Source organism: Serinus canaria, chromosome Z, assembly GCF_022539315.1.
Source record: "Serinus canaria isolate serCan28SL12 chromosome Z, serCan2020, whole genome shotgun sequence".
Classification (NCBI taxonomy): Eukaryota; Metazoa; Chordata; class Aves; order Passeriformes; family Fringillidae; genus Serinus; species Serinus canaria.
In genome coordinates this window covers 31,748,265-31,775,496 of record NC_066343.1, presented here as the reverse complement: position 1 = coordinate 31,775,496, position 27,232 = coordinate 31,748,265, and the positions used below count along the sequence as shown (strand labels likewise).

Sequence of the window (27,232 nt, the reverse complement as noted above, 5' to 3'; positions counted from 1 at the left end):
TTCTATGAGAACAGTGTACACAGAGAGCCAGGGACCACTCCAGCCAGCAGAGCTCAGTAGTGACACACACACACATCTCTTTTTCCTAGGTGGGACAACAGCCAGATACATGGAGTTGTATATCTAGAGCCATGATTTTGGAGCCACGTCTCTGGTTGTGCACCTATGGACTGGGTGCTAATGCACATACATAATGCTCATCTGCACAGAGCCCTCCTACTTGCTAGTAGCACACGCCTGCCGATGCACACGGAGCTGTGCATCCCTAATGCATGCACTCTGGCACATGTGCGTACAGAGCTGCACACATCAATGTGTGCAGTGTCATACACATCAACACGCATATCCCACACAGGGCTGTGCTCACACATGCAGAGCCTGTGCACACTCACAAGCACAGACCTTTTCACAACTGAGAGGGCACCTTTAGCACATGTTCACACAGAAGTGCATGCAACACATGTACGTGTCAGGATATCTGTGTGGACAGTGCTGTCCACAGTATCATACCTGTACATTTACATCTGGGCACACCAGAAAACACACATGCACACAGCTGTGCATATGTGCATGTCTTAGCAGTTGTATGTGCACACAGAGCCATGCACAGACACATTCAGACACCCTGGCACACACATGCACAGACTTGCACACACACACACATAGCACATACATGCACATCACTCCCCAGAGCCCTTCTGGAAGGATAGTAGTAGGACATTACTGCCTGCTACCACCCCCTCTCTAAGCAATATTTCACCCTTTGTGCCTTTGGGGTGGAAATAGATGGTGCTGTCTTAAAGGAAAGGTTAAAGATAGACTGTGCTGGATTCTTGTCTCCTGCCCCTTACCGCACAAGGGCAGGAGGGCACAAAACTTTAGCACTTTTTGCTGTCTTGTCTTTCGCAAGAGCTTTACTAGCACAAAGGAGCGGATTAGAGGGATTTATTGAGGACCACTGCCAGTGCAAAGCACACGTGGCATTCTTCACTCCTTGCATCATGGGATGCTGGGGTAGGAGCTAGCAACAGCTCTACCTTACTGCTCTAGAAGTCAAATATTCTATGGAAGCATCTAGTTCTGGCCTACCTTAATCTGCTCCTTTGCAGCAGCCAATTCTTACAGGAACTGGCGTAGTATATGGGGATCTGTGCCTTGGTTGGCTTCTGTTCTAGTTTGCAGAAGAAGGGCTCTGGTGAGCTTCTCCACCTCTCATATAGGTAGCACTGGCCATAGGAGGAGACCTTGTACTCTAAAGGAAGTAGTTCTTTGTCCTAGCTCTTGCTGTCCCAGTGGGGCTGTTCAGTGGTTCAGGAGAGAAAGGAAAAGGGAAGTGCAGGTGACAGTAGCTTCTCTCACAACAGAAGCCCACGTCCCTAACAGGTCTTCTCAACAAAGCCTGCCTCTCTAACAGTTACAAGAGTAAGAAAGAAAAAAAGAAGAGTAAAAAAACCTTTGTGTTCTTCCAAGAAAAAAGCAACAGCAAACAAACAACCCGCCTGTAGTCTGGAGATATCTGTATAACTCAGCTTGTCCCCCCTCAGCTGGGTGGGCAGAGCTGGAAGTTTAGCAGTGCAGCCATGCCTAGCATGCTCTAAGCAACTGCTGCCCCCCCCCGCCGTGCTGGAAGCTTATCACGCTGAGTGCCGCTGCTCTCCCCTGCCTTACGTACATTCGCTCCCACCTGCAGTCTGGTGACACTTGTACCACTGGGCTGATCCCCAACTGCTAGCTGGACTGCATGCAACCGCGCTCAGTGCATTGAGTCGCCACCGCACCTTCTCATTGGGTCGACAGCACTGGAAGCTTATTGCGCCAAGAGCTGCTGCATGCTGCCACCCCATGTGGCGCCCCCAGAGTCTCTGGTCTGGAAACTCCACACAGCTCCGTGTCCATGGTCCCTGCCACTCGCGGCTCTCCCTGCCAGCAGTCCTGCACACCCAGAAATTTCAGATCCATGCTATCGGCCCCCACCACTCAGCGGTTCCTGATTTGGAAAAAGCACGCAACTGGGTCAGCCCTGCCGGGCACTACTGTGCTTGGCATCTCTCAGTCCCTGTTGCCATCAGCAGCCTCTTGCTGCCCACAGCTTTCCACTACTTCTGGTCCCTGCTGTCTGGCAGTTCTGGACCCCAGCATCCCCATGTGCCCTGAACTCCCCAGCCCACCAGCACAGCCTCTGCCAATCAGCAGTTCCCAGTTTGGAAGCCCTGCACAATTAGGTCAGTCCTGCTGGGCACTACTGCACTTGGTGTTTCCCAGTGACCATTGCCAGTGGAAGCTTCCCACTGCCCATGGTTTTTTTCCTATCCTCCTTTCACTCATGTCCCAACTTTTGAAGCTTCCCCACTTCCCTCTTACTTTGTGTCCCACCCTATATCTGCCTAACCATTTTTAAGCTCCAGCTGACCAGGTATGGATCCTGTGCCCTACTTGCCTGGTGCTGAGGTTCGTGCACCTGGATTACAGGTGATCAGTCTGGCCAAAACAATTATGAGGATAATGGTTTTTCTCCCAAGTCTCACTCATGTACCAGCCACCTCACTCACACCACTTCACTCACACCCCAGACACACTCTTGGTTCCTACACATGCAAATACTCACAATCCTCCAGATCTTTTTGTCTGACATTTTTCAGGGGGCTCTTTCCCCTCTTCCCACTCTTCTTTTTCATTATTCCGTCTTCTGTTGCTCCCAGGGTGTCAACCTACAATCACCAGTGACCCGAAGAGAAGTCGTTGTAGCCACTGAACTCACGGCAGGGCGCACCTCCCTTTTGAAAATCTCCTAGGGCCACAGAGATGAGGTTTTTATCCTGGACGAGTTCCCATTTGTGAAAAACAACTGTTCACTTTAAAAATTTCAAAGGTTTACTAAACCTTAACAAAGTACAGCAAAGGACTGAATAAAGAAAAAAGACAGCACTGGGAGCATGGAACTGAGCTGCCTTGTACCTATCCACAAAACGTTGCTCTGCCTTTTATACCCTTGGGCTTGCATCTGGCAACCCTGGTCCCTCCCAAAGTCTGTCAGTCAACTCTTCTTTGCTGTCTATTGGACAGTAGAGACTGCTTTCTTGCAACTTGATTGGAGGTCAGGTGTTGTCATGCCGCGCCCCCCTACCAACTCACTTTTCCCATTCTCAGCTGCCCCATGCAAGGGGTACATATAGATGCCTTCTCTCCACATGTCCTGGACAAACCAGGCTGTCCGGCGGCAGCAAACACAGAGGTGGGGGAACAATGGACATTAACCATACATCAATCAGACTTCTCTTAACATACACACAATATTCATCCCCTAATTATGAGAGCCAATTATCATATTACCTATCTGTAATATGTCTTATCCAGTTTGTTGTTTCAGTTGCATAGTTGAAATAGGTTGTAACTTGTGAGAAATTATTTTGTGACAGTCCACTGCTCCATGATGTTGCTGATGCTGGATGTGTATTTTCTGTTGATGTCCAGCACATGGGACTAGCATTTCAGTATTTTTTCCTAGTGCTTGCAGCTGTAATCTTCACTTTTTGAATTCTTTAAATATGATGGCTTCTCAAAAGTCCTAACTTTTTTATCTTTTTGATTAGAACTGAGGTAAAATTTATACTTCATTGGTCTAAAGTTTTGAGAATAGCTATGTATAGAAACGTGCAGTTTCTTAAAACAACCTTTATATGAAGCTGTCTTCAGGTTTTTTTTATTTCTCAGGGCTCCTCTTTCGCTGAGACTTGCCTGGTCATGACTTCAGAAATCCAGATCATGAGAGTCGGTAGTTCGAAAAGAAATAATTTATTGCATTATCAAAAATACTTGCCCCTATTTTAACTTATATGTTTCTTGTCTGGCTTTTCTTTTTTCCTCTGTGTACAGTATTAACAATTGAGGTAATTGTTTCAAATGCCCAGTTGAAACTTCTTAACCTGTTTGCAGCAGTTATTTTTGGATATTAGACATGGGCTAAAGGGACAGCAGTGCCGTGAGTACTAAATACTCATCACAGGGGTAAGAAGACTGAAACATACTAACATTAAATAACACAGATTTCAGTGTGCTGCAATGAGAGCTTGTTCTAAACTATACTTTTTTCAAAAAACACCTATAATTGGAAACTGAGAATGACGAAGAATTATGTTTTGTTTCTTGCAACTTGAGTACTTCTCTTTCAGTAGTCTTTGATAAAAGTACCTTTGGCTTAATGCCTTTTATGTGTGTGTTGTAGAGACACAGAGGGGTTATTTTTTACTATTTAAGTACGCATGAAGAAGGTTCACAGTGAAGTATTGAGATGGGTAATAGAATTTGAAGGGTAGCTTCTATTTTGCTTGATGTTTATGCTGTTTATTCTCTAAATGAGAATAAGAAAACATTGTCTATAAATTTCATATGGCTAGATATCCAAGCATTGCTCCCACAGAACTAGTATCAGGAAAGAAAATACTGCAGCTCAGCTCTACAGTAAGACTTCTGGTTTGATTAACTGCAGAAAAATTAATATTACCAGATTGTGAGCCACAGCAAAGTCTGGTGGCATAGAATTACTACTGACCTTATAAGCTTATAGAATGGAGAATGAATTGGAAAAATTGATAAATGACATATTCTTTAAAGTTCAGAAAGATATGTGATATCATTCATAAAATGTTTTGATTTTAGAGTTTTAGAATACTCTACATTTATAATAGAATATACCTAAAGGCATGTACATTACAGTATTGTAGAGATGCTTAAAGAAACTGGTGACTTCCTTGTGTCCAAGGAGATCGTGTGACTTTGAGGAAATGCAAAAAATTAGGCATTAGAAATGTTAAATTTAATTAGAAAATCAATAATAAATGGTAGAAATAATCTAAAATTGCCTGATTTGGGCTTATTAGGATAGTTGTATTAGTGGATATTAAAAATCACCTAGGTTAGATATTAATGTCTGAGAAGAAAATAATCTCAAGGGTGAAATTAGCAACTAAGCAGCCAGCAGCCAAGCCCCACACAACTACTTGCTCATTCTCCACCAGCAGAATCAGGGAGAGAATTGGAAGGGTAAAAGCTGAAAAGTCTTGTCTTGAGCCAGACAGTTTAATAGGGAAAGAAGAAATGCCAGGCAGGCAGGTAGTCAGAAATCTCTGCAGAGCAGAGTCCCATCATGTCTCATGGTGATTTGGGAGGACAAACAACATCACTTCAAGTATGCCCTCTTCCTCCTTCTTCCGCCCTTCATATACTTTATATCCTGAGTATTGATGTCATCATGGTCCAGAATATCCCTTTGGTCAGTTGGGGTGACCTGTCCTGACTGTGTCTCCTCCCAATCTCCCAAGCATCCCAACTTCCTCATTATTGTAGCAGTGCAAAAAGCAGAAAAAGTCCTGGCTCTGTATAAGCCCTGCTCAGCAGTAACAAAACCATCTTGATATTATCAGCCCTGTGTTCAACACAAATCCAAAAGATAGCCCCATACTTCACGCTGTGAAGAAAAATTAACTCTATCCCAGCTGAAGCCAGCACAAGCACAAAACTAATAAAGTCTTCAGTAGTTTCCTGTGATGTGGGAAGTCACATGAAAGGAGAGAATAATGATGACAGTTATGAGTATGGAATGTTCTTAAGTAAGGAAGATGTTACTAGAAACACAAACTGGAAGATTGTTAGTGTAACTGCGTGGGTGAGTTGTAGTGTACTTGGCTAGTGACAAACTTCAATACTGTTGTCTGTAGACAGGTTTGTTTCATTATGAAAATACTTTAATAGCAGTAAACTTACAGTTTTTGTTTATGATATTGAGGAAGATGGATAGCTAGTGGAAAAGGAGTATTTTGTCAAGGAAAAGGAAGCAGAATGGGGAATCCTTCTGTTGCAAAACTTGATGCTAGCACTTCAGAGGAGGTCACTGTCATTTTTCTGATTTTAAAAGTGCACATGGAGATCCATGAGTCATTTGCCCAAAATCCATCTGCTATGATGATAAGAGCCCTCTACTGTTAAATCCCACCACCACTCTGGTCAGCACTGTCTGGGTGCAGGTATTGGTGGGGTTCACTTAAGTACCTCTGCCTAAAGCTGCAACCAAATTGTTTGTGGTGGACAGCTGTGACAGCATGGATGATCTTTTCAGCATAGAAAAAGTCACATACTGTTTACCTCTGTGAAAGTTGAGATCAGTTCTTTGAGTTCCTAGGTACTGTAATAATGTTGCAGAATATACTGCAAGAAGATGGACGTTTTTCAGGTATGCTGAAAGAGCTTTTGTTTTCAGCTTGGCACATTTTGATTTTTTTTCCTTGAGATTCAGATTATTATAGGAGCCAGTATGAGAACACTAAAAAAACTCTAGTGTTTTCTGGCTGTGCATGTTCACTCTGGCACCATCTGGTTGCTGTAATTATCTTTCAGGAGTCAGTATATAACCTATATATATTCATTTTTAAGCAAGATGGGATCCACAAAATGGCAATGCTGTTGTTCCTCAGCCCCCACAAGAGATACTAGATAAAATGATATGCTGAGTGATACACTGCTGTAAGAGGGACAGAGCTTAAAATAAAGTATCAAGTCTAGTATGTAATGAGAAGTGGCCTTTAAAGCATAAATCCAATTACTTAATTTCAGAGGGGTCAAATAGTAGAATTGCAGTAGGCCTGTGTAAAGAACAGGCATGTGCTTACCAGGCAGACACTGTACTTCTGTGGTCTTTTTAGATCAGTCTGTCAGGACAATGGAAAAGTTCACAGCAAATTTCCTAGTTTTCTTTTTCTTAAAAAAGCATTTTAAACTGTTAGGATGCTTTAGGGTCTAAGCATGTGGCTTGCCCATTACCACATCATATTAATGTGGCTATACTGACAAAGAAAGTAACACAAATTGTTAGTAGGATTCTCTGCCAGAATCATATTGTGTTACTTTCATCAAAGGACATAACATACCATGGTCAGAAGTGCCTTCACTTGTTATCTAAGGTGCGTGTGTGTCAGAAGATCCTGCCACCTTTTGTTCCCTAGGCAGAGGGAACTGATTAAGTAATGGTACCATAATAATGTGTGTGTGGGATTGACTGGATTCACCAGAATTCAGTTTGAGACTTTTGGGGGTTTTTTGGTTTGTTTGTTTTTGGTTTTTTTTTTTCCACACACTGAAGCAAGATATCTGTGCTAAATGTGTATCATGCTAAGTCTGAGCATTGTAGTTTGTTTGGAACAAGATTCTGAAGCAGCTTTGAGGGTAATAGGGCTGCTTGATAAATGATACAAGAACATACATACTTGGTTTTGTCAAGTGGTGTGTTGCCACCATTTGGTTTCTTCAAACTTTGAAGAAGATTAAATAAGTACACTTTACTTGTGTCATACCAACAACTATATGTATATATCACATTGGAATTACTTATATGAGGAAAGGTGAAATTACAATTCCATACTGCTGTGTAGTTTTGTAAAGAATTATGTCTTAATAAAAAATACAAGCTGTTGGAAAATGTAATCCTGAATCAGATGTCTGTTTGAAAGATTGATTTTTGTCTTAAGGAGTTCTGTGATATTTCTGTTTTATCACTAACCTCCTACTAATTTTATGAGTGTGCTAGTTAGATTTTAATATTAAGTATACATTTAACTTTTGTAGCTATAGATGGATAGAAGAGCAAAACTGCTGACATTTTTGGTTGTATTTTCACTTTTAATTCAGGTTGTTTCTTGGAATTTTTTCCCCACCACAGAAAAGCTATAATGTCTAAACACTGTGCTTGAAAACTGACTTCATAAACTAGTATTGGGTCCTCATCAGACAGTGTTGTGATCCTTCTACTCCTTTGTATTCTTCCCCTGATTGATAAGGAATATGGGTCATGAATCTTAGCCTGGACGGATGCGACTGAACCTGATTTTACTTCTTTACTAAATACTTTTACTTGTCGTCCTAGACATCTTGAGCAGAGGGCTTTAGAGGTCTAGAGGAGTTTGAAGAATTATGGACTCCTGCTTGTGTATTTGAAATGAACTAAAATTTCAGAATCTGAAAGATTTCTTTGATGTCAAAAGAAACAATTCTTCTATCACGGACACATTGCATTCTAAACTAATAGATTTGTAAATGAAGAATGGTAACACAGTTGTAGGTTGCTTCATTTCTGCAGCCAGGGAGGCAGGTTTCTGTTTCTTCCCATATTGCCTCTAATTCTTAGTTAACTTCATTATCAAAGACCCCTTGGTAGTAGTTAGGGACATGACTGTTCATAATTGTAGGATTTTTATGTGCTTGTAGAAACAAAACAGATGGAGAAATACCCATTCAGTGCTAAAATCAGACAAAAAGATTCATGAGACTAGTTGATAAGCAACCTTATTTTTTGCAAACTTAGATTTTAATTTCAAGGAAAATTTATCTGGTGATCTGTATCACCAGATCACCAGAACAGAGATTTTGGTTGTAAGAGAGATTAAAGTTAAAGAGGAAAAAAGAAGGGAGATGTATACTTTAAAGGAAAGATATCTAGTTTTGCCAGCTTTAACTTCAATGCACTTCTTAATATTTCTTTTTCCAGACAAAGTCATATTTGTCTGGCATTCTCATGTATGTTTTATGTATATTACGAGAAGGATGTGGAAGGAGGTATGGGAGTGGGAGTACATGCCAGAGGTATAATCAGGAGACTGCAAAGAACTCAGATTTTTATTTTGTTAGTGAATAAATGGGTTTTTTTGTAATCTTTGAAAACAAGGAACAACAGAGGACTTGACAGTCTTGTCAGACCTCCCCACTCTGTGATAGAACTGTGTGTACTGCTAAAATTTTTGATATCTGGATTGAGCTAACAGTGTATCCAAGGAAAAGATACCTTTATGTGCATGCTCATCTATTTACAACTCTCTCCAGATGGGTTGTGGCCATCCCTGGGCCTTTTGCTCAGCTGTGAAGCTGGACTTGGTACCGTTGCCTTACTTGAAAATACATTCATTCACTCTCAGTGAGTTTCATAGGTAGAGTTTTTTGAGCAATCTGATATTTAAGAGATTTTCTTGTTTGGTTGGTATTTTTAGGATTTGTTTTTAATATTGATGTGAATGAGAAGCTTATTATTAATGCCTCCCCTAAAATATAAAATATTTTATTATCCTGCAGAGGGTGAGAGAGAATAATGTTCTCTTCTTGCATGGTTTAATAAAATTTTATCTGAAGTTTGGGGAACTTCTATGTTAGCAACTTAAAAGTGCCTTCTTTTCATCAGTGATGCACAAGTTCTCACATTCAGTACACCTAAAAGTTGAAGCCAGTGTATAACAGATACTAAGATTCCTTTTCCACTATCAATCTTCTGTGTTATATATTTGAGACATTTCTGAAACTACTTACTGCAAAGCAGTCATTTAACTATGGCATAAATACTGACACGTGGTGTCACTGAGACCTTCTAAATTTTGATCTGAATTTGAGGTTTTGTCAAGAAATCAGCTTCTGAAATTTCATCATTAAAAATATCATACCATAGTTGACCCTGTGTGTGGGATAAGAGCCATAGTGGAAAAGTGAAAGTTTGGCAGTATCAGCAGCATCATGATGGAAGTCTTTTTTTCTAGTAAATATTAGAAAACTAAGTTACGTGTGCTAATCAAAATTAAATGTAGTCTCTGGTTTTTTTCATCAGTAACTAAACCACTCCTGAATATAGTCATTTCAATGAAAAAATAGATTAATTTAGCAGGGCTTGCAGTGAAGTACATGTATAAACTGAGGTTGATGTGAACAGAATTAATGGTGATACTGCTTTAAAGTAAGCTCTGTTTAATTTCTTCCTGTTTCAGATTTGTACTATGGTGGAGAAGCTTTCTCTGTAGAGCAACCACAGTCTTTCACTTGTCCTTATTGTGGGAAAATGGGTTATACGGAAACATCTCTTCAAGAACATGTTACTTCTGAGCATGCAGAAACGTCAACAGAAGTGGTAAGAAGCCTCAGAACTTGCTTTAATGGTGGAAATATATTTTAAACAGCCTCATTTCTGAAATATTGTCTTTCTGTTCTTTCTTGAAGCATGTATTCATTTAAATGCTTTGTCTGAAGAGAAAATACCTACATTTGAGAATGACATCAAAATTCTTATATGATTTATGGGTATCATGATATAATGAGCTTGCTTCCTTCTTTTAGAGTTTTTGTTTGTTATCCTGATGCAGAGGCTGCCATGTTTAGGAGATTGTTACACTGTAAGACAAAATTTAGAAGGTTGCCACAGTTGTTCTGTCTAACTGTGTCTCCCTTTTTCATAATTAGTATGTAATTGGTCTGCTAGCTTAAAGCTGTGCTGGTCTTTTGTAACTGTAAGAGAGAGGAAGACATGCAGATAGTTTGTTATGTTTTCTAGTAGCTTTTTAATGGACCTCTTATTTTATGCAGTGGAATTCTATAATTATTTTAAAACTACTCTTGTCAAAGGAGGTGGATTTCTCCCATCCCTAACCATTAGCGGTTTAAAATGCACTTCTTAAACAAGTTTCAACAGAAATACTTTATTGGAGATATTAACTCTCACTATCTTGATTGACCTTGGGAATAGGAGAAACTGGGTTAGCAGTTTAGCAGAATGACATGGAGCGTGCTGTTCTGTATTTAACTGTTTTACCCTAGACCCTTAGGTAGAAAGTGATGCTTGAAGTGGATTACTCATCAGTAATACATTGTGTGAAATTAGTTATAAATAGGTTCTCTATTCTAATCTTCTAGTTTTCTTAATTTTTAAAGAATTCTGTGGAAGAAAATTAATGACTCTTCAAACTTACTAAGGAACTTGGGTGAAGAGGTGATGTGGGTGTTTGTTCACCTTTTTGGGGATTCAAAGGTGTTATGATCTTTCTTAAAAACACAGGAAGTGTTTACTTCACAGTTAGCTGCACTGTGATATATTATTTAACTCAGTAACATGCTGCAATTTTTACAGTTTCTCTGAGTTTTTCTTTAACTTTGCAACTTTCAAACATAGCATCAACTGTTGAAAGTTCTGCATTTGGATGACTTTTATTTTTACTTGGTGGCTTGGTATTGCAGTTCTGATTTGCACCACTTGATGTCAGTGATATGTTCCAAACACTGAGTGTTCACAGGTCCTGGGTTTTTAAACTTGACATGCCCTTGTTTGCAGTTCTAACTTCTAAAACCCCACACATAAAGCCTAAATTTGTGATTCTTGACTGCTGCTACTCTGGTAAATCCTAAAAGAGTTATATGTGTGGGAAAAAAATATACCACAAAACTTTTCTTTTTATGCATCAGTCTGCAACATGCTGTGTTGTTGTTCCAAACAGTGATAAAGGACAATATTTTAATCCTTGAATATGATTGTTACTGTTTGTGCAAAGTTTTGAATCTGGCATTTATGATAAATGTTTAGTGTCCATGCACATAAAATTGTTTGGGTACAGTACCCTTATTGGGATAGTGAAAGGCTACAAGAATAGTAAAGAGGAAAATATTATGGATTGTAAATGTTTGTGGTTATAGGCTTTCAGACAATTACTTAGGTTTCGATACTGAGCTTGTAGTCGTTTGAGTATCACCTTCTGAAGATGTGTTTTATTTTAGACACATATTTTTAGGGATGTAAGGGAACTTTACAGGGACAGAATTATTTATATTTTAAAGGCTTTTTACCCACAGTTTTTCAAAGAATAAGCAAAATAATTTTTCATCTGGTAAATTTTGCTATTTTTATGTTCAGAGTGATGCAGATAAGTGTACTTTTCTACTGATTTTTCTCATGTGTAGGCATTGATAAGTACAACAGTGGTAGGTATCTGCAGACAGGAATCACAGTCTGAATGAGGTTGAAAGGGACCTCTGGAGGTCATTTTGAGCAGGATCATGTGCAACTGGTTGCACAGGATCATGTCCACACAGTTCTTTAATAGTGACTCCACAGTTAAATCTCTGGGTACCTTGTGCCAGTGGTTGGTGATCCTCACAGTGAAAAATGTTTCAGTGGTTCCTGATGTTTATGAGGAAGCTCCTGTGTTTGAATTTATGCCCACTGTCTCTCATCCTGTCACTGCATGGCTCCATCATCCTTTCAGGTTCCTTTCAGGTATTCATGGACTAAGATCTGTCCTCTGTTACCCCACCCTTCTCCAGGCTGAACAGTTCAATCTTTTTCAGCCTTTCCTCCCTTCCTCCTTTTACTGAGCTTTTTTCAGTGTGTGCATGTGTGGAGCTGAAAACTGGGCACTGGTGCTGGGTTAACGTGAAGGGTCAAATCCTTGACCTGCTGGCTGTTCTCTCTTCAGTGTAGCGCAAAACACCACTGGCTTTCTTTGCCACAAGAGCACCATGGTCCACCAGGACCCCAGGTCCTTTGCTGCAAAGCTGTGTTCTGTATGACTGGCCTCCAGTGTGTGCTGATTCCTGGGGCTGTTCCTGCCCAGGTGCAACACATTGTACTTCCCCTTCATGAGATTCCTTTTGTCCCATTTCTTCAGTTTTTTAAGGTCATTCTCTATGGCAGCACAGCTCCCTGGCGTATCAGCTCCCTGCTAGCTCCATCAGCACCTTTTGGTGCATCACACCCATCACAGCCTGTGGGTTTAAGTATTCCAGTTCACATAAGTATTCTGCAGAGTAATCCTCTTCCAGCAGGGGAATGTCTTCAGTACTCCAGACTTTACCCCTGCTCTCTGAGGCCTAGATTTGCTAAAGACCAGTCTTGCCAGTAAAGACCATAGCAAAGGAGGTATTCAGTACTTGAACCTCTTCTGTGTCCTGTGTAACTAGGCCTCACATCTTTTGAGCAATGGGCCTATATTTTCCCTAGTTATCTTTTTATTTCCTATGCACTTCTAGAAGACCTTTTTGTTATCTTGGATGTTACTTGCCTTACTCAGTTCCTGATTTGGGTTTTAGCTTTGCTTACATTGCCCTGTGATGCTCAGATAATGCATGGTAGGCTATGCTGTGGCTTACCCTAGGAGAGTGACTTCTGTATGTTTTCTTTTTGTGTTTGAATTTGTCTAGGAGTTTCTTGATCATCCATGTAGGCCTCCTGACATTTTTGCCCGACTTCATGTTCAGTGGGTTGGAGAGCTCTTGAGTTTGGGGGGGGAATGATCTTTCAATATTAACAGGCTTTCTTGGGCCCATATACTCTCCTGATTCAAACACCATGGGACTCCTCTGAGCAGATATTTTAAGAGGCTGAAGTTTGCTTTGCTGAGGTCCAGGGTCATGAGCTTGTTTTTCATCTTCTCCCTTCCCTCAGGATCTCAAATTGCACTGTGTCAAGATCACTGCAGCCAAGGATTTCTTTGACCCTCGCATCCCATCTGAGCCCCTCCTTGTTGGTAATTATGAAGTCCCATATAGCACCTCTCCTCATGTGCTCCTTTGTCACTTGGAGGAGGAAGTTACCCTTAGAGCCCTCCAGGAGCCTCTTAGATTGCAGTCCCACTGTGCTGTCCTTCCAACAGATACTGGAGTGGTTGAAGACCTCCACGAGGATCAGGTCCTGCAAGTGTGAGGCAGCTGCTCTGTGTCTCTAGAGGGTCTGATCTGTTTGTTCCTTATGGTCAGGTGGCCTATAGTAGACATGCCCTATAGTATCCCCTTTGCGTGTTCTCTTCATAATTCCAAGATGGAAGATCTCCATCAGATCATCTTCCATCGAGACAATGCTTTTAATGCAACGCAGCTGCTCTCTCCCTTAAAGGGCAAAGTGAGAGAGCAGCTCTTCCTGTTCAAAGAGCCCCTTTCTCTTCTATAGAACCAGTATTTCTTCACCCATATAATGTCTAGGGACAGTGGTTTAGAGTTGTACGGCAGAGGAATCTGGGAATCAGTGTGATGATTGTTTTTGTTGGTGTTGGAAGTTTCATGTTATCTGGTCATCTTGACCAGTTTTGACTGGTCAAGATGAAATGCAGGGCTCAACTAGAAGTCTGCTAGCATTGTAAATAAAAACAGATTTAGTAGACTTCATAAAATGCCATCTCTTCAGTCTTATTTCATAACAGAGATGCTAATTTTCTGCTATTACTTTGCACTGCAGCAGCTTTCTCACCCTTGGGAAGGCATTACTAAACTCCTTGAAGATGAATTGTAAGCACTGTTGTTGATACTTCAGTGGTAAAACTGGGGAGAGCTTTTTCTTGCAGTAATGAAATGGACAGTCTGAGTCAGTCTCAATGTCCCTGTTCATCCTCTAAGATCCCTGTGATTCTTGTTGAGGTTACAGAAGTGTTGTCACTTCATGTGGTGTAAATGGGGAAGTAGTGCTAATAGAAGCACAGTTCTGGAAACTGGCAGATGTTCTGTGAGGGGGATTGACTTAGGCCTTAAGAAATCATCATGCAACCCTGAATAATGACTCTAAATACAAATGCTCATAAATTCAAGAGAAAATTCTGACAACATTTGCCTTTCATCTGCACCATTTGTTCATGCATGTTATAATTAACAATGACTTTGAGCTCTGTGTCATGCTTAATCAGTGATCCAGCAGTCTTTGTTGTGGCTCCTAGAGCTTATGCTTAACTAAATTGTTGTTTGTGCATAACAGTATTTGAGTAACTTTCCCTAGTCAAGAGTTCTTCAAAGTTTAGTTGATATTTAGAATTAGGGTTGGAATACTTAGATTCCTTCTTACTCAATATCCATTTGAAACTTTTCTTAACTGATGTTTTTCTGAAGTCTGAGTATATTCACAGGTCTTTGTCATGTTAACAAAGAACTTTCTGGTGATTTCCTGCTTTCAGGAGTGGGTTGTTCTTGTGTTGGGTTTCTGCTTCCTCAGAGTAGCTTAAGTAAAAGAAGATTAGTTTGAAGGTCTTGTATACTTTTGATATGAGAAGATTAAGCCGCTGTAATAAAGTTTAGGGAATTTAAAACTATCTGTCCAATACACATCCATCTGTACATGGTAGCTTTGATATGTTGGCATAGCTGAATATTTATTTTGCTATGTTGTGGTGACATGCCCAGTAGCACACTTGGTGAAAAATCTGTGGAGAGCAATGCTGAACATTGAAAATAAAAGGGGAGGAGTTGTAGCAAAAAGCTTTTAAAATAACTGGTTTTCTTTTCAGAACTGGCCACTAAAATTAAAGTGGAATTAGATGCACCAGTTCCTGTCAAGCAGCTGAGATTTTACAGTAAACTTATTTCAAGACCTTGTTCTCACCTCCATGAGACTACAATATATGTGTGCTCTTTTATACAGGTGTTCTTAATGCTTATGGTCTTTTGAGATCTACATTCAACAGCTTAAGTATACACATGAAAAATGAAAGAAAAATGGAATATGCTGCTTGTGGAGTCATTCAAAGAACAAGTCATAATTATGATAATAGTAGTGGTGATATTTGCCTGCTTATTTAACTGTACTGCAGTTTAAAAAACAAAACAAGCAAAACCTGCCAGCCAAAAACTAAATGTGGGGGAAAAAAACCCCAAAACCAAAGAGAGACTTCAGTACCTGCTCTCAAAATACTGTTGCGGAGAGGGGTATGGAGACCAGCCCTTCTCTGCGAAACCTACACTACCTGAGTAGTGGGATGGTCTCAGCTTGATACTTGGCAAATATGGGCAGTTTCATTCTGATTCCTCTGCTGGGATGTGTGTCAAGCCGGCAAATAGCGTTCCCGTATGATTCAACTCTGCTGTTTGTGGCAGAATTGGCATGCAAAAATACTAACTTTCAATACATTGCAAATTGATTTTAAGAATCCTAGCTCTGGTTTTCTGAAATTAATGGTATTCTGAAATTCATAAAGTGATGACTGAATTAATGTCTGCATTTTTTGTAATTTTTCAGAGTTTATTGAATACGTGGATATCCAGATGTTTGTGAATACCAAAATGTTATTTTAAAGCATAAGAGCCAATGTCTAATGATTGACTTGATACAAGTTCTTTTCTTGTAATATTTATAATGTTGGGTTTTTTCTTGCTTTGTCATTTCAGATTTGTCCAATATGTGCAGCATTGCCTGGAGGGGATCCGAATCACGTAACAGATGACTTTGCAGCTCATCTTACACTGGAACACAGAGCTCCTAGAGATTTAATATCCTTTCCAATTTGAGGCAAAGAGCCTAGACTATTTCACCTAGTAGTCACAGTGACTTGGTTTGATTTTTATAGTCAAAGGATCATATTTTGGATTTCCTGGGACTTAGGTTGCTAAAGATATATGGGTCAAAAATAAAAAAAGTGTTTAAAAGTATTTAAAGTCCTAGTTTAAAAAAGTGTAGCTGTCAGACTGTGCACAGACTTGTAGGTATACTTGAGAGTGTTTTTTGCTCTAACAGCAGAAACATATAAAGGATTTTGACATACAGAGGTTTTCCCTAATTGCACTGTGTTTTATCCTGCCTCATCATTACTCTTGGTGCTGTTTTACATATCAAGATTCAATGCTGTATATATTTATGGCATAAAGATGATTCAAGCATAGCTGCTTGTAGCAAAAGATTGTCAAGTTGTTTAACTACTTTCAACACAATGTTTTAATAATTTAATTTTGTAGTGCTACTGACATTTTGTAATACAACTCAGAAAACCTTCAGATTTTCTGGGAAATAGGATGTTGTTCTTCAGTTACCTTAGCAGCCAGTTACGGACATTTATCTGTGCTTGATGGCTGAAGAGCTGTAACTGTTGGGACTTTTTCATCAGTGTTATTGGAATATTTGTCTCCTTTTAAATTTTTTTTTACTCCCTCAGATTAACTGATAAAATATCTTTTGGTTTGGGCTTCTATTTAATGACATGCAAGCTATGTAGCATCCTTACAGTAAGTATTCTCTGAATTATTCATTTGTGTCTCATTTAAACAAACAGAAAAAAAGACTGCATTATAACTTCGATAGTGGCTTTTTTGTTCAGAGATTTTTAAATGGGAACAAAGAATAATGTAAGCTCAAGCAGTTGGGGAAAAAAATCCAAGCCCTATCAAACAGAGTTAATTACAGTAATAGAAGGGAAACAGCATTTGAGGTGATGGCTCCACTTCAGTTATGATTGTATTTGATTGCATTTAAGTTTGTTAGTATTAGCATGGTTTAAGGTCAGGACCGGCTAAATGTGCAGGTTAATTACTGTGCAATAATTGGATCAGTATAAAGGAGTTTGGGTGTGGATTGGCTCTGTGAAAGGTGAATGATGAAAAAGTAATGCAAAAACGAGTGCAAAGTCAGATGAAAACAGTTACCTGTACTTGTCTTTCTCAGGGACAGGAGTAGAGCTCTCAGCACTGGGGAGGAGCAGGGTACTGAACACGGTGACTCTGGCCATGGGAGCTTGATCCCAGGCATCCCTGTGGTCCTTAGTAGCCAGGAGTCATGCCATCCTCCTTTTCCAGAGGAGGTAGGATAAGATTGATGAGGGGACAGTATCTTCCAGACCACTGGATCTTCCCTGGTCTTTGGACAGGCTTAGAATGTTGCTTGATGGCTGATGTAGTTTGTGTCATTTTAGCTCTGCTCATTGTACCAAATCTGAGATTTTCGTAGCATCTGCCTAATTAGACTTTTTCTAACAAGAATTACATAACTAAAGAGCAGTGTGCCAGCATTCTAAGTGTGGGCTTCCAACATTGCCTTAACTGTAAGTTTAAATTTTCCCAGCTGCAGAATGAAATTAATTTCCTACTGAAATGCACAAGATACTTAATTAGAATTCAGGCTACTGCTGTGTTTTCTCTCCCCCTAGTACCAGAGATGCCACCAGATGACTTTTACTTAGGGAATGTTTGAGCCAGAAAAGACAATCTTATTTCAAATACACAGTAAGGTTTTCAGTATCAGTCATCCCAAAATGGATCTGTTTTGGGAATACATTGCCCATGATTAAAGATTATGCCTGTAGAATTTCCTGCTTGTACTTTATTGTGTTGGTGTCCAGTGTTGTCTTATTTCCAAAACCTGGTAAGAAATATCTTGAAGTGTCTATTTGACATTGGACTCTACATCATATCTAGCAGCAGGGAGATCTAAGGCAGGAAGAAAGGAAGAGAAGATGCCTTTTTCACTCAGGTTCTGGCAGTGTAGGAAATAAGAGCCATGACTCTCTGATACTCCATTATATTGCTGAATATGAAGTGGAAGCTGTACAGAACAATTCTTTGTGCCCTGTAATTGCCTTCATGTACAAAAAGGAGATAGAGAAGGCTCTTGACTTGCACTTCTTCTAGAGTCAAAATTTATTTTGCAGTTAGAGGTAAGATTTTACTGTTGGATTTGCTACAGTTCTGAGAAGTGGCCTTATCTACCAGCTATTCATTAAATGCTTGGTTAATTTTGATTTTTGGTTTTTTCCCCTAAAGTTGTCCCAAAACACTGCATGTGTTTCTTACTACAAACCTTGTCCAGCTATTGCAAGGTGTGTCATTTATTTGTACAGTCTGTGACAACTCTTTAAAACTCAGTTTCTTTCTTTAGCAGGAAATATTTGAAAATTCATTAAATACATCTTTTCAGCATTAATCATACAAATAGTTCTCACATGACTATTCAATTAAATGTTTTGTCACAAGATAATGTTTGCAAAGTCTTACTCTAGCATAGCTGGTAAGACTCAAGTGCATGCTTAGCTGGTATTTGAAGAATGACATTTATCTCAAAACACTTTTAAAGCTGCGATTGGGAACTTACCCTAGAGTCCTGTGTCTGCCTGAAAAATCCCCAGATACTGTCCTGTTTTAACATGTTTAGTTACGAAAAGCTTGCAAAACTACGTAGGGTCTATAGTCCATCTAATTTAGCAATTCCAGCAGCACCCAAAATTGGCACACTCAGAGGTGCAAGATGCTCTGTACTAAGCAGAGTGTGTTCTGTGCTGGGGAAGTTTTTCATTCACACCCTAGATGTTAAGTTTTACACTCTAGCATAACTAACAGTTTTGAAAGAAGAAAGTCTTCTTGTAATGGCCAGAAGCTGTCTCTTGCCATGGGAAGTCAAGGTATTCCTTTCAGTCTTTAGTTCTTGATCTCCATGTTATCATAAGGTTCTGCTCCATAACTGTGATTTATGAAAAATACGACGGACGCTGCCCTTACACATAAATTGATACCATATAAGTGGTAACCATACTGTTACAAAAATAAAAAACATAGGAGGTGTAGATCTAAGCTAAATTATAATAGCACTAAAATAAAATATTAAAGTCTATGCTATTTCATTTTTCACTAGTGAGTAATACTAGGAATTTTTAGGAAGAAGCCTTATCTGGACTGTCTTGGAGGAATGAATGTTAACAAATTTATGACAAAAATAATCTTTTATTTTAATTTTGTTAATTACTTCAAAATTTCTATAAGAACCGATTAAAAAGTGACACAAAATACAAGCATGTGATGGGGGGAAGTGGGGGAAAAAGGCAAAATGAAAAACATCATTATGATATTGGAATTAGTGATATTTCTTTGGCTGTAAGAAGAAAGGTGAAAGAAAGAGATATGATGGATGTGCTGAATACTTCAGAAACCTAGTTTCCTAACAACTGAAATTTCTTGGATAAAAGCATGAAATACAGAAGTCAAAAGGAATTTGGTAATTATTCTGATAAGAATTGTAGTAAATATTTTTATTGGTTTTGATACTTAATGTAAGAATTAGGAAGGGAGAACTGAAATCTCTGTCTCAGTGTAAGCTTGGCTGAACATGGATTTGTGTGGGTTTTCATTGAAAAGTTTGATTAAAAAAAAATTACAAGATCAGTAAGTCTGACCTGTAGCAGAGCTACCGTGTACCTTAGCTTTGCTTCAGAAGTTGAATCATTACTTTATGAATCAAGAACATTATACCTGAGTATTTGACCCATCAAATGTCCTTTAATGATCATTTAACACTCAATGCCAAACAGTTCTGTTTCCTTAACTTCTTGTCTACGATGAATCCAGTGGCGTTCGGCATGTACGTAGGATGTTCCACCCAGGCCGGGGTTTGGGAGGCCCCCGTGCTCGTAGATCAAACATGCACTTTACTACCAGTTCCCCTGGTGGGCTTTCATCTTCTCAGAGTTCGTATTCTCCAAGCAATAGAGAAGCCATGGATCCTATAGCTGGTAAGAGCTGTAATCACAAATTTTACTCCACTGTCCTGCTTCCACAGGCGAAGGAGAATGCAAGGTGGCAGAGCTTGCCCTGCTCTCTGTTGCTGTGAAGGCAACACATGTACAGGCACAGCATCCCACAGAGCAAGTGAAGAAGGAAAGGGTGTTCTTACTGTCAGCATCAGAAAACAATTAGGCCGTGTCTTTAGGATTCCCAGAAATAACTTGTTTGTTCTGTTTTTACCGTTGATATGAAAATAACCTTTTTTTTACAATGAAGAAAAAATAGAGAATCAAGACAATTCTGAAAGCAAATACAGTTTCGTCTATGGGGAAATCTAAACATTTTAATGCCATGGTCTTTGACCATACTAATATGTCAGGGAAACCTCAGAATGTCTGCCACAAGTCCACCTTTACTTCAGATGCAAAGGAGACATAGTGCTCAAACTGGAGCTTGCTACTATTAGGCTGTGACTTCTTCAGGGGGAGGTGGCCAGCCACCTGGCTTAACGAGGCATTGCCCCTGGAAAGGGAGCTGTGGATCCACTGCCTCCCTTAATCATGGTCCCCTCTGCCCGCCTTCTGCTGGCCCTGGTGTTCTGCTGGCCTGGTGTGCGCTGATGTAACTCATTAAATTGGCTGTGAAGAAGTAGCCATCAAGAAAAAAAAAACAAAACAAGTGAAGTCAGAGGTGAGTTTGTTCAAAGAGGGAGGACGTTCTTGAAGTTCCAGTGCAAGACATCCTCTTTCTTTCAGCAGGGGAGCTGCTTCAGTTCATTTAAAATGTGAGGTGACTGCTGAAGTTTGTTTTCAGCCTTGCAGGACCTTCCCACTTAGCAGCATTAAATGTGGGATAAAATGTCATTCTTCTGCATCTATTCTTTTTTTGTGGAAGACATGTTCTACATTTAGAGCACACTGAGCTGTGTGTCCATCTTGTTCTTGGACTGTTTTGAGTTCACACGTCTTTCCAAAATGCTGCTTCTCTATATTCCAAGCTTTAGATTACAGTGAGAATAAATATGTCTTAATCTTGCCTCTGAGTTTTAACATACCTGCCTTTTTACTGGAGTAATAAATAGGAAAAATCACAGTGATTTTTCTATTTAAATTTATAGCATCAGTTACTTTTCTTAAATGTTTTTTTCCTCCCTGTGGCATTCTCTAGTAATTAAAATTTACTTTTTTTTTTGGTGTTGCTATCTGTTGTTGAAAATTACTCCACCTGTCTTCTTTGTATTTTGCTTTGTTCCTTCAAAACCAGCTTGTTTTAGTATGATTACATTTTGTTAATGCAATGGAAGAAAAATTGTCATGACCTATACAGTAAGTTTGTAATGTAGAGGAGAGGGACAGGAGGAGGATTGTCCCATTTTTCCTCTACCATTGCATCAACTTCAGCAGGTATCTGAAATAAGAAGCACCTTCTGCACAGGACACAAAAGAGGTTCTGCAGTAATGCACTGTGCAGTAACTCATTGCTAATATTTATTTTAAAAAAACTTTGTGGATAAAATTTGCACGGAGCATTCCATCCTTCTGAATTGGAAGACTTAGAGTTTTTAATTGCTAGGCCTTCTGCATACTTCTGGCAGAAATAAGAATTCTTACAGAATGCTTTTGAAGTGAAGCAATAATTGACGATATTTTCTTAATTAAATTTCTTTTATTGAATTTGCTGCAGCACAGCCTCCCTCTGAGATAATTGGGAAGATGAAGCTTGTGTTTTGAGGGAACACTTGCTAAAAGGAAGAAAAAAAGTCACCATCCAAAGCCAAAATAAAGAAGTTTCTTAGTCAGTGGCTATTTTGGCTTGAAGCTTCAGACGGTGGCTGCAGAGAACTGTCTTTTTCCAGGCTCTACCTGGCAAAAGATTGTTATTATGACTTTAAACCTCATCTTGTTATTTGGACTACATCTGCATAAATTACTCTTTATCTTCGTGGGCCTTAGTCTTCAGTCTTCTCTGAGTGTTGTTGGGTTTTGATGTTAGTTGAGAATGGAATTGATGCACTGGAATTTGGGGTGTATTCTGCTGTGTAATGCTCATTTAAGATCTCAAGTCACAGAAGCTTTCTCTTCTCTGGCAGAGCTTTTATCCCAGCTATCAGGTGTGAGGCGTTCTGCAGGAGGACAGCTCAACTCCTCTGGCCCCTCTGCTTCTCAGTTACAGCAGCTGCAGATGCAACTGCAGTTGGAACGACAACATGCACAGGCAGCAAGACAGCAACTGGAGACTGCACGCAATGCAACCAGACGCACCAACACGATCAATGTCAACACCACTATGACACAATCTACAACAACAACCAACACATCTAACACAGAAAACAGTCAGCAGACTATCCAGAATTCCCAGTTCCTTCTGACAAGGTAATTCATTCTGTGTATTTACTTGTATTTACCTCTTATAATTTCTGTTTAGTAGAGATACAGAGCTTGATGAAACTTACATGTTTGGAGTCAGGATGGCATTACTGCCTAGGATGCCATTAATTAACAGAATATTTACCTAGTTTAGAAATTATACTTGGACCTCAGGATTATTTAAAAGAGGATTCACTTCCTGTGTCATCCCAATTCTTCTAGAACACTGACCACTGACCTGAAATAAAAATATTTTCCACATCTCCCCTGCCACATCCTCTGCAAGCATACTTTTGTTTGTCTGTGATAGTGGTAATTTTGACAGCTCCTGTGCTTGAATTTGAATCAAATGGATTTTTATATAAGTTCAGAATAATGCCATGTGACATCTTTCAATCAGAAGTTCACTTGAGAACCTTAATTAAAGCACCTGTAAGTGTCACAGACTGTGACTTTCAGAGTTGGAGTGATCAGGTCATGCACTGTACCTTAGGAGAAGTGGAATTACATTCAGTAATCCATGCATAGTAGGCTTTACACGTGCAGTGATGTGTTTTTGTAGCCAATATGAACTTACAAGTTGATGTGGAAACAAAGGAGGCATATAATTTCAAGTCCAGGAAATGGCACCAGCCCTCCCTAAAAGACTCCTTGAATAGCAGAAAACCTCACAAACAGTTTTGGATGTTCCTCTAACTTTGGGCTCTGCTGCAAATGCTGTTGCAGCAGCAGAGAAGGGGTTAAACGCATGCCTGGGTTGTACTGAAGTGCTGGACATGTTGATGGGCAGGTAGGACTGTCCTGAAGGAGCAGTTTCTGAGCACATCTCAGCCTGTCCCTGGTGTCACCAGTGAAATGGGCTTTCAGCAACTCTCTGTCTTCTCTTCCCTTGCTGCTGCCCAGGTTGAATGATCCGAAGATGTCAGAAGCAGAGCGTCAGTCAATGGAGAGCGAAAGGGCAGACTGCAGCCTGTTTGTTCAGGAGCTTCTACTGTCCACCTTGATGCAGGAAGAAAGTTCCTCCTCAGATGAGGATGAGCGGGGGGAGATTGCAGATTTTGGTGCTATGGGCTGTGTAGATATTATGCCTCTAGATGTTGCTTTAGAAAACCTAAATTTAAAAGAGAGTAATAAAGGAAATGAGCCTCCTCCACCTCCTCTTTGATGACATCCCACTTTGCAGACAATGTCCTCTGTGCTGTATTTGCCAATGAAAGTGGACAACAGCTATCTTGGGTTTGTTTTGGTGATTGTAATTTCAGGTCTGTCACTCTTGTTACATTGTGTACATTCAAAAGAAAGAGAGAAAAGATATATATGATAATCATTTCCACTTAACTAATTTTTACTTCTAGCAGGTAAATGTAGGTTGCAGTGCAGAGCTGAGGGCTCTGTGTCCTGTACCTTGACATGCAAAAGGCTCTCCTAATACTCCACATTCAAACTGAAGAGGAAAAAAAATGAAAAATCTCTAATGAAGCTGCTGTGTGTATTTATGAATATTAATGAATAAAAACTGCTTGGATGGTTTACCTTAACTACTGCATGACGTTTTTTGCAGCGTGCATGAGTTTTAGTGACCTTGTCATTTAAAAACTTGAATACAAGGAGTAAAACTATAAAACACAAAGCTTTCCCATTATTCAAAGGTTATGTTGATGAAAAAGTTTAGCGCTGAGTAGCAGTTTGTGGCCACAAACTAGCTTTTTAATAATGACAGAATGACATCTTCATGTGCTGTTCCTGCACAAGATGGAAACTCTGTAGTGGGATACATTGTCGTGACCAGGGTGTGGCATTTTGCTGAATGTGACCCTCTTGTTGCCATCTCAGCCGTCACCTCAATGTGGAGTTAAACTTCATTTTATGCATCTGTAGGAGACACAACAGTAAGGCCACTGCTGGAAGCTACTGCAAGGGGCTTTTGTTTGCCCTAAAATCAAATGATGTTCACTTTCGTTTAAAGTTTTTCTTTGTTGTGGTTGTTAAAATTTTAAATTGTTAAATATGTTTTATTCAGGTGTAGACAATTCATATATTCACTGTGTTTCTTAAAAAGAAAAAAAGTTAACCTGGATCCTATTGTCTTAGTTTAAAAGCCTTTCACAGCCTCAATCATATTTTGAGTTATTTATGTATTTGCTTCATAGTTTGCAGAGACCTGACAGTATCAGGAGAGCTTGAGGATTTGGATTCCCAGACTGTCAGTATATTACAAGAAATTCTTAATGCTAACTTTAGCACTTTTTATTTATTGTTTCCTTTGGTTATTTTTGCTGGTATAAAAAAAGTTGGGGAAAAAAAAGCCTTTCAGTTGAATCATGCCACCTACCTACATGCCTATACTGTTAATCCTACTGGTTTGGAAAAAAAGAGTATGGTGTTCTTGTGCATAGAAATTTATAATAGCCCCAAAGCAAAGACAGAAGGGGTATGTTTGGTCTTGGTTTTCTTTTTTTTTTTTTTTTTTTTTTTTTTTTGTTTGGGGGGAGGTTGTTTGGGGTTTTTTGGTGTTGATTGGGGGTTTTTTGTTGGTTGGGTTTTTTTGGTGTGGTTTTTTGAATGTAAAGTTAGATTATAAAAACAAAAGTGCACACAGCTTCTGATGAAAATTTAAACTAGGCTTATATCATAATGATGTCTTTCCAGATCTCTCACCTCACCCCCTCTCTCTTTCTCTGTATCCTCTCATCTCAGCAGCATTGTAGAGTAAACGTAATGACTTAGACACCATTTGGTGTTCTCAGCAGAACTGTGACATGTATGCTAATCCAAAATAACAGGAAAAAAACGTCCCTATAGACTGAGTTTAAGTTCCTTCCTCTCTCTTTTTTTTTTTTTTAATCACCAAATCTTGATTGTTTTCATGTAGAGCAGCATTAGCTTTGGTTGGGGTTTTTTTTGTTTGTTTTTTTTAGTCTCTGCAACAGAAAAATATACATGCAGCCTCTGGTTACCCCCCCCCCCTCCTCCCAGCAGGGGACTTTTTTATTGATTGTTGAAGACTTTCAAAAATTTTTCAAGCTGTAGTTTTTCAAACACATCTTCTGCACATTACAATAAGACACACGGTTAAATAAAGCATTTTCAAGACTGTTGTTCAGTTGATTTTCTTTGGTTTTAATGTATTTTCCAGACAGTTTTGTTCCAGAAATTTCTGCATCTGCCTTTAGTTATAACTGTCTCTTCCAACACAAAATCAGTTTGTGTACTCATCCGGGGTGCTTTATATATGTATTAAAACCATATGCTTTGGCAGGTGATGAAGTATGCAATCCTAAACCCTTCACAGGTAGGTGAATTGAAGGCTGCATAGACCAAGATGCATTTAAAATGGCTCTTCTCAGTGTGGTGGTGTTTTGTATTCGTTAAGGCTGGTCTCTTACATTGCCTGAATTCCAGACACCACCACACTTGCTTTGAAGGGGATGCAGACCATGTTTGTTGAGAGACTGAATGCATGCTGGCTTGGATTTAGAAGTATCCTTGGACGTCGTGTTAACTTGTACAAATCTTCAGTAGTTGAGGAGGCTGTTTGAATTTTTTTTTTTAACGTTTAAAAATAACATGAAATGGCTACTAGGAGGATATTGTGGTAGTCTGTCAAGTCCTATTTGCAAGGAAGTGTTTTTCTTTCTCAGAATAAGCTTTGGCAAAGTAGCATTTTTGGGGTATTTCCAAAACATTTATTTTTCAGGTTGCTTTGGGCTGCAGTGACTGTAGCCTCCATCAGCTTTGGAGGGGAATCCCACAGGGGATTATTGCCTTTTCCATGGGAGATGGAAAAAAGCCCCACAAAACAACAAAAGAAAACCAACCCAACACCACATCCCAACTTTTGATGTGGACAACCCCTTTCCAGGAACAGGAGCCTTAGTGCTCTGCACTTGCACACTTCCCGGAGTGCTGAGACACCTCTGTTGTGACAGATGATCAAGGTCATGTAAAGAAACACTTTCAAAGGTACCAACAAAAGCAATTTTATAACAAATTTGTGAAAGCGTGACTCTCTGGCAAGGTTTGCTCTGTTACATAGAGCACGCAAAGGAGAACTGGATTAGAATCAATCTGGAGTGACACACAACACAGATGGGATGCAAAAGGGTGAGGATGGAGAACGTAAGGGTGCAGAAGGGGAAGGGAGACCCTCCCTTGGGCTCACAAATTTCACAATGGACTCCTTGCCAAACCCGCCCTTGCATTGCTCAGTGCTTTGCTGAAGGATTTGGCAGCACTCAATCATTGACTGATTTAACTCTTAGATGAGAGTGATTCTGTAAGCTTTACCATAACCACAACAGTAACTAAATTTTGAGTCTAAGATGGCAGCATTGATGCTACACTTGCTGCAAACACTTGCTGTAAAAGTGTTGAAGTCAGTTTTCACACCTGCACACAGACACAGGCATGTATATATTCAAGTATTCCTCTCTCTGTGTGTCTGTGTGTGTCCGTGTGTTTTTGTCTGTGTCTCTGTGTGTGTCTGTGTCTGTGTGTCTGTGTGTGCATGAATATGTACAAATGTACAAAGTCCCTGCGTAAAGGTCCCCCAGAGTTCAGTGAAATGCACACATGGGATGCCTTTGATCTCTCAGTGGGCGAAGGCTTCAGCCTCGAGGAGGTGGTACCAGCCCAGGCCCCACTGTCAGTTTTTGATGAAGCTCCTTTGAGTCCCAAACCTGCAGGGTGATGAGCACCAAGAGGCACATCCTGCTCCAAGGGACGTGTGGCACAGCCACTGGGGGCATGGGACTGAAAGGGCCTCCCGTGGGACCCCTGCTCATCATAGGGCATAGTCCATCAGATTCCATCCTGGACTCAGTCTAGGCCAGTATTTTTCCTCA

General features: G+C 39.8%; 1 protein-coding gene across 2 annotated transcripts in view; it reads left to right on the top strand.

The window, feature by feature from the left end:
* Positions 1-23,926, top strand: part of LOC103821278 (E3 ubiquitin-protein ligase KCMF1) — a 50,338-nt gene extending 26,412 nt beyond the window's left edge. For both annotated transcript variants that reach the window (XM_030237235.2, XM_018920921.3), the window contains exons 3-7: positions 9,792-9,931; positions 15,931-16,032; positions 19,856-20,030; positions 22,112-22,394; positions 23,292-23,926. In XM_030237235.2, the coding sequence (XP_030093095.1) occupies positions 9,792-9,931; positions 15,931-16,032; positions 19,856-20,030; positions 22,112-22,394; positions 23,292-23,553 (962 nt within the window). In that variant the 3' untranslated portion in view covers positions 23,554-23,926. The remainder of the gene's footprint in view (positions 1-9,791; positions 9,932-15,930; positions 16,033-19,855; positions 20,031-22,111; positions 22,395-23,291) is intronic.
* The last annotated feature ends 3,306 nt before the right edge of the window (positions 23,927-27,232 follow it).